Consider the following 13,487-nt stretch of genomic DNA (forward strand, 5'->3'; position numbering starts at 1 on the left):
GGGCTGGAGCCCGGGCATGGCCCCCGCAGGAGGCAACAGCGGGAGGTGAAGGACGAAGAGGAGTCCCTCAGCCCGAGCAGGGCGCTCTATTTCAGTGGACAAGGTGATCAGCTGCGGCTGAAGGCAGATCTTGAGCTGCCCCGAGATGCCTTCACTTTGCAAGTGTGGCTGAAAGCTGAAGGAGGACAGAGATCTCCGGCTGTCATTGCAGGTAGGTAGCTCGTCGTGCCTGTGGCTGGCGGCTCCCCTTTTCGTTTTAAAAAAATCCCTTTTACGTTTCGGGAGCTGGCAGAACAGCCCGCTGCAGGCGTGTGTGTGTCTACTACATGTCTGTGTACATTTAAATGTGCGTGTGTGCCTTGCAACCTACATATGTGTGCGAGTGCATGCGTAAACACGCACGGGTGCCTTTAGTATCTATAGATTTGGTGAAATACCAGAGCTCGGGAAACTGTCTGAAAGTGTATGCTCGCAGAAAAAGTTATGTAAACTTTTGCATAGGGAAATGGCAGTATCCTGGGTAGTCTCTTGATTTCTGTGTGTACGGATTAAGATGCAGAGAGGAGAGAGCGCTCTTAAGGTGGGGTTTTACCTAATTTTCAGGTTGGAAAATTGTAAATAGAGCGTTTGAAAGTAGCTTCTATGTATGTATGAAAAGAAATGTATGTGCCTAGTGTGTGGCTGCAAAGAAATGCATATCTAAGGTCCCTATACGATTTCCTTAGTTTTATTAGCTCTTTAGTGTACTTGACTGTTACCTTTTTAGATGCAGTGTTCGCATGTGGTTTCCAAAAAGCTATAAAGGAACTTTTGGCTATTGTGAAACCTCAAATGAATCAAATGAGTTTATAAAGTTCCCAACCCCTCGACACTCAGCTGGGGCTGGGACTAGCACTGCAGCTAGAGGATGTGTTGAGTATTTTTGTCTCCCCTTAGCAATGGCAAGTGTAACACAAATGATTGTAAGGTCAAATAGCCCTATAAAATCATTTAGTACTCAAAGCAGCTACCAGTCTATGCTGTCTGAGCTGAACAATAATGAGGAATATTGCACTTTTCTTATTTAAATTTTATGAGCCTATCATGAATTTGGGTCCTTGTCCCCCATGTTTGCTCCCCCCCCCGCCCCTCCCCACTTCAGTGATAAAGTGCAACAAAGTCGTCGTGAAATCGGATACTTTTCGGAGGGTTACAAACCCTTATAAATGTCGCCACATCCATCTTTGCTCTGAAGGAAGTCATAGAAAATGGAAATGCCATCAAAAAAAAAAAAAAAGAAAACAAGTCAGAAAGAGAAACGAGTATGGGGCGGGCAGGGGGGGTGGAAGACATGTTTTACAGTTCTTTTGGCAAGGAGATTCCCTGAAAGTACAAAGTTTCCATGTCCTAGGATGCCTTAAAGAGACAGGGAGGATTTCCCCATTCCCTTTAACTGGAGTCACTTCCTACCAGGAGCAGCAGATGCTCGTGCCGGTGGTACCACCACCGCGGCTGCTCCACGCCAGCCCAGCTCGCCTCTCCCGTGCCAGATTGTCTCCATCTCCGCTGCCCCGTCCCTGACCTGCGCGACTGTCCTCTCGCAAGAAAGTTGCTTTGTCCTAAGGAAAACAAAAACTAAGATGAACTCAGCAGTGCATTTCCTTAACTTTCCCCAACCCCAGCTGCTTTGCTCACTTGTGAGGAGGGGGACACGCTGTGTGTGGCTGCCAGGGTGGGCAGGAGGTGCTGGGCATGGGCTGGTCCCTTTTGCCTTTAGCAGGACAGGCAGATGAGTAATTTCATAGGTGAAATAGATTATTACTTGCTTTATTTTCCCTGGCTTTCTCATACTCCACTCTTCTGGTTCCCAATCTTAACTTAAATGCCAAGGCTCAAAGTGCTTCTCTTTCAAGTTAAGAAAGGCAGAATTTGGGTTTACACCGATCTTGTCAGTGGCAAAACACGGTCAGTATATTTTTTTAATGTGTTTAATCCAACACCTAAGACCCCGTGTCTGTCTTTGGTGCAAGTATCTCTAATTCATACAATAGGGAACCTAGACAAACACACACAAAGATCATTTGTAGTAGAATACTTTAATTGGATGGGGGAGGTTGGGTTGTTGCCTGTATAAAACACTTGACCCATTTTATGCGTGGAAATAACATTCCACTGTGAAAAATGAAAAGAAATGTCCCAGTTTAGCACTGTGGAGCTTGTAGCTCAGCTCAGGAGGACTTTGTGATTTTTATTTTATTTTTAAGCTCCCCCTCCCCCCCGCGCATGCAGTCTTGAAGAGGAGCCAGGTTTGGCTCTGTGTGTAAACACCTGGAAGAGGTCCAAGAGGAACTCACTCGGAGTATCCTCCGCACACCACAGCCTCCCAGACCTGCAGCAAGCTTAGGGAGAGATTACGCTTCCCTCAATGAGGAAATCAAGGGTTCTGGCTGCCAAAACTCTTGGCTTTCTCATTTTCACTGTTTTGGGATGTGACAGACTCAGAAGCCCTGTTCTGCTGTTGAAGTTGCATCTGTAGGACCCTACTGAAATCAAGAGCCCTTCTGGGTGTTTTGGAGGGGGGGGCGGGGACTGGGTCAAACTTGCTGACAGTGCCAGAAGTGAGTTTCTCCCCAACTTCCATCCCAATTGCAAAGTCAGAAACTCTGTGATTGTACAGACCTGAGGGAGAGGGCAGGATTGACTGGAAGACACCTCTTTTTCAGAGTCCTCCTCATAGCTTCATCTGCTTTCTGGCTTTCACCTCTGCTTGTGTTGACTGCTCCTCTTCCATCCCTCCTTGCTGGCCTGTATGTAGTCACTACAAGTTGTATAGGAGCCACATGTGTGCCTATAGGAGAAGCCTGTTGTGTCTTGTTAAAAATCTCATGTAGGACCCGAGTTGTTATCAGCTTCTATGCCTGAGCCCTGATATAACGGAGCTCTTCTGCTAATCCAGGCTACAGGAGTTTCTGTTTCTGTCTGGAGCCAACTCTCCTTACGTCACCCTCTGCTGCAGTATTCAATTTGTTTTCATAAATGGCTAATTTTACAGCGCTGTTAAGTGGGTTCGTCATTGTGCCGGGCCATGCCCTGTCTCTGATGATAGGCAGTCCTTGGTGCCAGGCTCTGCCAATTTTCACCCTGGTTGGCAGTGATGTTATTGCTGCCCTGTTTGACTTCACTGATATCTCTTCTGGCATTTGTCAGGGAAAGCTGTTGGGAAACTAGAAGCCTGACCCATTGATCTGTGTTATGCAAAAGTTCAGAAGCATTTTCAGAGCTGGGCTGTTCTTCGTTTGTGTGGCTCCCGTGGTGCAGCTCTCCAGCGGTGGCAGCTCTCAGCTCGCGTGTACTTGCCTCCCTCTCCGGACCACATAATTTTTGGACAAACGCTCCTTGGATGTGCGTACCTACCACACAGCACAGTACATCCCTCTTACACACATATGCACGTGGTATTAATCATGCAAGCTTGTGCACTTTCCCCCGTAGAGTTTTTGAATGCATCTCTAGTTGTGAAGGAAGGAGTTAAGGTCCAGACTGTTAGTCAAGTTGGGTAATACACATGCCATGCAAAATAAGACGCTTCAAAGCACAGTTGACCTTGCTTCTGTTGTAATCAAAGATATTTCAGTTCTACTGTGGAAATGCAACTCCATCCTAAGAAACAGGATCCCTCTGAGTCCCTGTCAGTGTGTTTTCTGGTATATGGCTCGGGAGCGGAATAGCTCATGTTTTCATAGGAATGAGATGTTGACTCTTTACTGGCTGGGAGCTGAGAGGAGCAGGATGAATGATCGGCAGCGGGAGCCCGAGTAAGAAGGCGTGCCTGCTCTGAAGAGTGAAAGTTATTTGTGTTTTGGTTTTTTTTTTCCCCCCTTCCTGATTTCATTCTCCTCTGTCTCTCTATTCCTCTGCCTGCCAACAGAGAGCATGATCCCAACTTAATAAAGCTTCATATATAAGGGAGTGCCTATGTTTTCCCAACTTCAGTCCTTGATGAACATAAAACTGCAGCAGAATCCAAAGGGAAAGAAATGCCAAAATCAGCACAGTGGAACTCAATTAAAGCCACAGCTCTTGCATGTAAGAGACCGAGAAACATCTGTGTCGAGGTCCAATAATTGGGCAATTATAAAGATATGTAACTGACACTGCATAGGTATGTTCCCCCCACAGGATTTGAGAATATATGTTTACTTTTGGGGGTTAATTTGGTTCCTTTCTGAAGTATTGGAGTCTGATATTGATTTAATACACTTCAGGTAGAGTTGGTGAGCTGGGTCCTGTCCCCAGAGCTGATCCTTGTAGCAGGTGTGTTGGGAACTTGAGGATGTTGTCAACAGAGTTTACTCTGAGTTTCAGTGGCATTAAAATAGTAGGTAGACAGATAATGCAGCATTTTCTCATCTTCAACTGCCTGTTGTCTTTTAATTGCATGAATTTTCCTGTTTTGATCTGTAATGAAGTACTAGAATGAAGGACTATCGAGTAAGTGAAACGCAAAGCGTTTCACCGGCACCCCTGTGCCAGCTCCTGGGGTGATGGGCATGATGGGCGGAGGGGAACGACGGCTGGACCAAAGTGACAGGAGCTTGAACACCTGCCCAGATGCTCCTTCAAGGTGACAAGCCTCCAGTACACCAGTGCTGAAGGCTACAGGTAGCTCTATGGTATGGCTTCCCTGTGGATGGGTTCAAATGATTAGCCACTTCATGACTATGGATCTGGACAAGGCTTGACTGAGGCCTTGACAGGCCACTGAAAAAATACGGCATAGCTTGTCATTTACTAAATGTTTGCATTTTAACAGCAGATTTTCTTCAGCCTGCTGAAGAAAATAATTTTTCTTTCCATATGCTCTCCAGTTTTAATTGGTTTCATTCTTTTGACCAGCTACACACTGAAGTCAGAACATCACAGTTAGAAGAAAGTTGTTTGTTTTTTTTTTTCTTAAAGCACGTACATGTGGGCTGCTCTAATTAATAAAATGGTAATAAAAGGAGGAGGGAAATTTGACTCTGTGTGTGTGAAAGATGGTAAATTTAGATTCCTAAATGATGTATGGCTGTCTTCTGTAGGCATGGAGATGTGTCCCAGGCTAAACTCACCTCTCCAAGCTTCATTTTGGACTGATTTATTTCAAACCAGCCTGTTTCAGTTAGAAAAACACGCGCAAGGCAGAAAGCAAGCTGAGGGGATGGTGTTTGGAGAGAGAGTGGGAGCGGGGCTCTCCTCAGGGATTCGTGGAGACGTCTGGAGAAGTGCAGAGCAGAGCTGCGGCGGGCAAGCCTCAGTGGTGAGCGCAAGAAGAAGCCCTTGGAGAGCCTTCGCACGCTAAGGCATTGTGGAAAGACAGACCTGGTTGGAGATTCAGATGCCTGAAAGGTATTGCACCAGGTGGAAGCTGCTCTCCAGGTCCCCGCGTCGCCTCCCCACATGGTGCCAGGGGAGCATTGCAGAGGGGATCCCAAGCCCACAGCCATGCCGAGCGGATGTGGAGGTGCCTACCATCATCCCCAGCCGCACATGGCATAGTGAGGGATGCACTTAGATCCCAAATCCCAGAGGTCTCGCTGAGCACTGCAGTGGCTGGGAGGGATGAGGCTGGCTCCCCGGGGACCCTAACCCAGACCCACTCATGAAGGTAGGTGCCACTCACCTTTCTCATGAAGAATGGGACAGGTCTCTGCTTTTAAAGCAGGCCCAGGGGTTTGCTGATGCTGCTCCACATGTTCCTTAAGCTTTGCCAAGGGCGGGAGAGATCCTTGGCCGGGTGCGTTGAACAGCAAAGAGCCGAACAGCCGGTGGGAACTTCCCTGGTCACTGGGGCCCGACCCCAGTTAAAGGCAGCAGGGGCATGCCAGCTGGGTGGAGCGGGGATTTTTGGTGGATATATATCTTCTTTGGAGCCTGGGTCTGACTCGGTCAGGACACAGGTACCAAGCTCCTCAGGTCTGTCGCAAGAGAGTTGCATCCCCGACGCCTGCCTGAGCTGCTTTAACACAAAAATACTGCAGGAGCAATGGGTTTTAGGTGCTCGCAAGACCACGGGATTAACTGAGTGCTTTCACCTTGCATTTTCATTGCTTGTGCTGGTCTGAGCCAGAAAAAAGCCAAAATATAGTGGCTTTTTTCAAAAAGATGTATTGAAAAAACAAAAACAAACCCTTCCATGATTGGGGTCAGCTGAAATGTTCCTGTATAATAGTTTTCCTTCCAATTTTAGCTGTTGTTTTTTCAGCTCCTCTTTTCTTTTCTGTGATAGAAATTATAGAAGCAGAAGCAGAGGAGGGACCACCTGGGTTGCCAAATTCAGTCCCCTGCAGTGTCAGGGATACAACAGCAGATAATTAGTGCAAACATTCACAGAATATCCACTTTGTAGGTTCTGATATAGCACAGGCCACAGAAAATTTCCCAGTGCTCTACTATAAACCAAAGATCTTTAGCTAAGACCAAGTGTCACCACTATAATGTAAGACAGGAGGACAGATTGACATCTTCAGTACGTAAAATCCAAAGCATTGGTTTAGAAAAGTGTTAAGTATGAGAAAGAAAAACATTTGCTGGTAAAAGATATCGGCTTTCTTATTTTCAGAAAGTTAAAAAGGAATCAGGTGTTTTGACAATTATGAAACTTCTATTGAAATTTTGTGTTAGAATATTTGCCAAAACTGATCCTTTCCCACAGATAGTCTGTTTTGATTAATTTCCCTTTTTCCTGAGAAAAATATTTTATCAAACATTTCCCACCCTTCTCCAGTCTTATTCTGTGTGACAGTTCCTACATTCCGTAATAGTAAGAACGAACGTGTTCGCTTTATTACATGTTTACTTCTTCAAACCTTGCATTCCAGGTTATTCTCAAAATGCATCAGGAAAGTCTTGTTTGATCAAAAGCCTCTACCTTTTTCTCTCAACTATATCAGCTAGTCTAATGTTATCTTTTTCTTCATTTAACCTCCTCTCTCAAGAATACCAAATTTTTCATCTAATACTGTCTTTACATGATCAGTATATATTACTTTCTTTCTATTTCAAATATGCAAAATATATTGGACTTTTTTATTTCCTAAGTTCTGGTCATTTGCTTCATGCATTGTTCTGGGCACAGAACAATTGACTGTGCTGTCCTTTTTGTTCATTTGTTTTCCCAAAAATGAGACTTCTAAAAATGAAGGTGTATCTTTCTTCCGACCTTATATTACTCTGCAGGCATTTCCCTGCCTTGGAGTAGCTGACATCTGGATATGATTCTTAGTTTTATTTCAGCTTTTTGTGGAGAAGAAATGCTTGATTGTTCTTCTGCTAATTTCTGCTTGTCCCTACATTTCTCTTCATTTTCTCTGGTGTGAGCATTCATGCACATAAACACACAATTTCCAAAGCACCTTTGATTTTTTTTCCCCAGATCAATAGAGCATTTAAACTCCAATGATCAAGGAAGAGCAGCTTGTTTAATTGTAAACTGCTTTGATTTGATGTTAGTGCCTATTATAGAGTTTATTCTTCCCAAAGCCATCCAGGAAGTCAAAGCACTCTTAGTCTGAACATGAGCAGAGCAGAACTCAAAAAAGCGAGTTAAAAACAAGAGTGAATATCATATCCCAGAATTTTGTGTTCTGCTGTCCTTGTCCATAGTGATCAGAACGATTTGCTTAGCTGAGGACTGTTCAACATCCATAAGGCTGCCAGCACCAAGTGAGGGTGCAGTATGTATTATGGTTAACACTGTGAACAAATATAAATAAGTCAGATTATCCCTTGGTGAGAATGAGGCTGGATTCATCATGTTAGATTTATGCAGGCAGCATGGATTTGATCCTAAACCTGTTTAAGATCATGAAAAAATACCATTGACCTTGGCTGACTCTGGCTTAGGCTCTGATTTCAAAGAATCTTCTGCATTGCTCCTCTGTGGCCTGGACCCTTCCATGGTCCTTGCTTTAATGTCCTTTATTTTGCTGTCCTTTCTTGCTTTGGATACAAGAGAAGAAAACTTGCGAAGCCCTAACGTCAGAGGAATTGGCCGGGGGAAGGGGACAGGGGTTTTTTTCAGTTGTTTTTGCTATTCTCCAAATCCCACTTTGGCTTCCGTCTCTTTCAACCTTACACTTTTTTTCTTTTTTTCTTTTTTTTTTTTGTTTCTTTTTGGTTTTTTTCAGTGTTAACAAGAGCACTTATTCAAAACACGCCGTCTGGTTTTCTGTTTTGCTGGGTGATGTAAGTGTGTAACTTTCCTGTCCAATCTCTCCACCCTCTCTTATCACTATCATAGTCTCGGTTCTTTCTCTACTATCTGGTGTCCTTGATTCCCCCGTCTTTCCCTTCTTCCTGCTCCACACAGTCGCTGGTTTCTTCCTCCCTAGCAAGAGCGTGCTGTGGGTAACCCTGCGCTCTCATTAGTTCTCATCATCTTTTGCCGCAGGAGGATGGTAGCCCCTCCTTGCAGACCAAGGGTGGCCACCAGGTTGGTGGCTTCAGCCAACTCGTGTAGGAAGTGCCGTGGGAACAGAGGGTAAGCAGGCTGTGTGTTTGTGTGCTTAGTCAGGCATATGCTCATGCATATTTTCTGGGAATTATTGATACTGTTCTGTTTAATATCCATCCTAGCAGTACACAAACAAGGAGCGAGCGGCTGTTCTCACAAAGAGGGAGTGAGGGTGAAGTGAAACTGAGAAGCATCTGGAATTGGCCTGGTGAAGCAGCATCTGAAAGAGATGATACCAGCTCATGAAAGCAAAAGAATTGCTGTGTTAGAGAAGAAAAGCCACTCTGTTTTTTGCTGATCAACTCCTGGGGTCTGGTAGGCTTTTCCCTTTTGAGTGATACTTAGGGCTCTTTTATCTCTTCTCCTTCCTCCCCTCTGCTGTGTTTTTCCTCCTTTTCCTTATCTAACTTATTGTCCCTTTATTTGCTTTAAATCACTTTCCCATATGGATTTCTCTCCTCTGACCCATCTTCCCCTCTCTCATCTGATTCCCGGGAGTCTTCTGTCGTCATGGAATTGGGAGAAGAGCAGCCTTGTTCCCGACACCAAGCATCAGCTGCAGGCTCCTTTCCTTCTTCGTTTTCTTCCTTGCCTATTTTCTGCTGTTAGTCTTGGAAGCGTAGCCACAAAGATCATCCATTGGATTGAGGAAAGCGATCTTATCACCATTATTTTGTTTGTTTTATTTAAGACAGGGAAAGGAATGGAACAGAGAGGCCTCCACTGTAACCAGTGTTACTTAGTTTTGAATGTAGGTTTTAGTTCTCCTGTGCTAATGTGTCCTAGTACTGTTATTTTCCTTTATCCTTGCAGTAAGATTGCGGTTTTGTCCCCATAACTTCCTCAAAACATCCTGCTGGTAGTGGTGATAAGTTTCTCAGGCGTGGGAGAATATTGCCCTTAAAATGAGGGAAACTGGGGAACAGAGGGATGCTCTGGTTTGTCCAAAATGTGGTAGTGTGTTGGTGACAGAGCAAGAAACAGAGCCCAGCAGGCTTGGCCTTTTGTTAAACTGTTGTGGTTGTTTTAGGGGCAATGAAGGTTATTCTTCAGCCTGGGTTGTTCTCCACGCGAAGTCAACACACTCTAATTCCTGTAGGATGTTTCCTTGTAGCTGCTGATGGGTCTTTGCCGGGTGATTGCTGTGCTGAGCTAATGGTGGTGGTGAAGTCTTTTACCTGGTGTTGCTCAGTTGAAGGCACTGGCGACACAGGGCATGGGTGAAGAAGGCAGTTGCCATTTGTGACGTGAGCTCTTTGGACGTGGCAGAAAATCAGATGGTCTGGAATTAATATCTCTGAACCAGACGTGCTGGTGATGTTTGAATCGGCATGAATTATTGTATTTCTCGAATGGAACGGCATATGTAGCCCATAATGGGAGAGAAAAGCAAATATCACCAAAGCCCCTTAGTTCAGAGTACTCTTACTTAAATTGGAATACTTTGATACTTTTCATACATCTGCACATTGATTAATATATTGACTTGCTGAAACAGCTTGTAAAACATGTAAGTTGTAACTGCTTATCTTCCTAGGAAACGCTGAAAATCTGTCTCTGGATATCTCAGGTTATTGATTAAGGGTGAAAGCAACTCATTTACCCCATAGTTAAATATGGACCAGGTAAGAGGTTGCAGAAGGGGCTTTGCACACAGCATGTTAGTGCCCCAGACTGTTTTGGGAAGGGATCATCATCTAGTGCATACCCTCACAGCTAAACGACCGGTGTTTCTGTCAGGAGCGTCAACAGGGAGGCTGTACATCGTACAGCCCACACACTTTTGTTCTGAATTCAGCAGCATCTGTGCTTGTAAAGTCTGAGGTGCTCAGGTTGAAATCTGGAGCTTGCATTACTACTGTCTTACATTGCATCTCTCTTGTGGATAAACAAACCTCTCTGAGGTCAAAACAACACCTTTCACCAGTGATAATTTAATGGGAATTATTTTCAGTGTAAACTAGACAAGAATTGGAAGCCTCCTGTGCTGTAGCTTATGAAGGGAGATGTTCAGGGAGAAAAGGAGTACTGGGAGAAAAAGCAAATGTTAACTGAATGCATTACGCACACAATTTTGAAACACGTACTTGGCAGATGGAAGGGTGAGCAGTGCAAGCCAGCTTCTGCTGTTGAACACACCAATGTAAACCTAGAGTAACTCCTTTGGAGAGGAAATCGGGGGGGGTGCTCCAGACCGATGACTGCGTAGGATTTGGGGCATGCAATGGGGAAAATGAGCAAGCTGAGAAGTGGATGTCATGGAGAACAACCTCCAACCACTGCCACCGCTGTCGATGGTTTCATTTGGGTGTGTAATGGTTATGGTGATGCAGTGGGAAACATTTGTACAGTGTGGGGTTGTTTTTACTTTTTGGAGCATTTTCTGCATATACCTATCGTAATCCCTTTAGACTGTGAAATTAGGCTGTATACCAGTTTTACAGTGAGCCCTTTGTGTTTCTGGCAACAAACACTTTTGAACTTTACTGTCCTGTCTTGTGGCCCTAAACTCCTTCACCCCTTCCCATACTGTCCCATCTCCAGTAATAATATCCCATCCTCTGTTTATAAACAAACACCCTCAGAGGAAGTTCAGTTCACAGGAAGAAAAGTTAGTTAATGAAAATCAACCGTGCACTCAGGTCCAGGCTGTGGGTTGGAGCCAGCAGGCTTCCTACTCTGCATCTGCTTGTCGGAGTTTCTTTGACGGGATGTTTGCCTGTCTGTCTAACTATGCGTCTTTCTCTTCTTTTTCCTTCATCACGGAAAGTATGAAAAAAGAGGGACTAAAATTATAGTCTCAGTTTGCTTTAAAATCAGCATGGACAGTATTTCGGGAACCCCGAGCAAGGAGGCTAGCTTCAATGAACTTGTAGAATTTCTTCTTGATAAATCCACTGCTTTTGTCTTGTTTTTTAAAGCACCAAAATTTAGATTCTGGCTCCTGGCAAAACTGTTGCTCTTGAGTTGCACAAAGGCTGCAAAAGGACTAAAATATATCAAAGGATAATTGTCCTACTATAGTCTGAGCATAAGGCTGATGCATCTGGTGTTGCACATCACTCTCACAGAACCACTAGCTTAGGAAGGTAGGAGTGAGCAGGACCCAAGGAAGTAGGTAACACAGGACTCTGAAGTCACCAGGAGCTCTGGAGTCACCAGGAGCTCTGGAGTAAGGGACAGATAGAGGTGGTAACAGTGCTGTCAGCGGGAAAACACAAAATGCTTTAACTTGCTCCAGAGGTCCTCCAAACCCCTTACAGCACAGGGAGAACCTAAGAAAAAGTCTATCGTCTTGTGACTGCTTCTGGGTTGTGCCTTTAGTACTGCACCTTGGTGGCCTCAGATAGGAGCTGAGGGAATTATGTGTTTGTTTCCTTCCAGGAGACACCGGGATCCTCTAAAAAGCCTTTCTAGCTACTCAAAATGCTTGGGAAAATCATCAGATAAAGAAAAGCTCTGGGAGTGGAGGAGGCGGCACTGGTCGGGGCTGTGGTTCCTCACTTGTGCAGAGGTGTGGTATTAATGCAGTGCTCATGTCACTAAAGGAATAAGGAATAAATTGGGAATAGCGGAGTTTTAACAGATATAATAGATGTGAAAGTTGTGGTCCCACTTTTAGTTCTAAGAGCCTTGAAGTTTTAGATGTATTACAAAAGGTGTCCAGTGCTGGCAGAATCTCCATACCTTAAAATGTGATGATTTAAAATAGTCTTATCTGTTGCTTTTTGCTGAAAGAACAGTTTCTCTTATTGTACAAATATTTTTTGTTATGTAATTAATAGCCTTATCTGTAAGACTATTCCAGTGTGGTCTCTCCACCTCCCATCCCAATGAGGAGCGGGGAGACAATCAGAAATGAGCATTTCTTATTGCAGCATGGACAAAGTTTATCAGTTGTTACATAATCCCTTTGCCTGTGAACAGATTAAATAAAGAAGGAGGGCTGGTGGTGGTGGAAATGGACTTGATTTATACTGGTGATCTTCCTCCAAGAATTCCAGGATAACTATCAACAGTTTCTCCTAGGAGGAAAGTTGAGCGATTCATTCTTGCCCTTTGAAGAGCTCTGAATTAATGAAGAGCAGAGTGTCTCCTGCTCTTTGCGCTGAGGAAGACTGGAATTCCCCAAAGTCCTCTCACTAGAGATGGTTTAATCAAACAGACTGTTTACATTTTATGTCTCACCAGAGGCAATGCTCAAACAGGGGTGGTCTTCAGCTATATTCTGTAATACTACAGGTTTATTTTATTTTATTTTAAACATCAGCATACCACCAGTTTTACTGAGAAATGGCCTTATCCAAACACCTGCAGCTCCATGGAACAGGCCAGAGAGGGAAGCAATGGCAGCTGCATCTCACAGAGGCAAAATGATACTGTGAGGGGTCTCTGTTTCTCCTCCAAAGGTTTCTGCAGGGTTGGGATTTGGCAGCAAAGGTGGCCCAGGAGCACTTGCACTCATGGAGGAAGACACCTTGCAGCGAGGCTGAGTGCTGGACCAAACCCTTACCTCTGCCTCAAGCGCTGATGACGGAGGCAGAGAAGCAAGGGCCTTTCTGCCCCAACCTTGTGTTTTGTCTCACGCTGTGAAAGCCAGATTGTTCTGGTGAACGGTTTCTGTGCTCTGATACTTGAGAAGGCACTAAATGAAATGGGAGCTATGTATTTCATTAGATAGAGGGAAGAAGGAAACGAGATTAGGATAGCTCTTCCTACCATCGCCCATCTCTTCCCTCCATTCCCTCACAAGGAACATCTCTTGCACCAGTATCAAGAAAGCAACACTTTACTGGACATCTGTGTGTCTGAAATTGGCCATAAATCTTGAGTCAGGATCTAAACTTGTGTTCAGATACATTTGTTTTAAAAAATACTTCGGTATCTTCTGGAAGTGATGTATTTCCGCTCCCCATGCACAGGATCTTCTGTGCATCATTGAGGAGGATGCACGTAAGTAGGCAATGTGGCCAGCATTCTTCCAAACCCAAGCAATCCAACCAGCTGTTCAGCA

The 13,487-nt window shown here is 44.6% G+C and overlaps 1 protein-coding gene across 1 annotated transcript in view; it reads left to right on the forward strand.

Moving 5' to 3' along the window:
- Window positions 1-3: 3 nt before the first annotated feature.
- The window catches only part of PAPPA (pregnancy-associated plasma protein A, pappalysin 1), a gene marked incomplete at both ends in the record, with an annotated part of 128,286 nt that continues 114,802 nt past the window's right edge, over window positions 4-13,487 (forward strand). Inside the window, one exon of the mRNA XM_010288141.1 lies at window positions 4-211. Coding sequence (XP_010286443.1) covers window positions 4-211 — 208 coding nt within the window. The remainder of the gene's footprint in view (window positions 212-13,487) is intronic.

This window comes from Phaethon lepturus, unplaced genomic scaffold (genome assembly GCF_000687285.1).
Source record: "Phaethon lepturus isolate BGI_N335 unplaced genomic scaffold, ASM68728v1 scaffold12645, whole genome shotgun sequence".
Lineage (NCBI taxonomy): Eukaryota > Metazoa > Chordata > Aves > Phaethontiformes > Phaethontidae > Phaethon > Phaethon lepturus.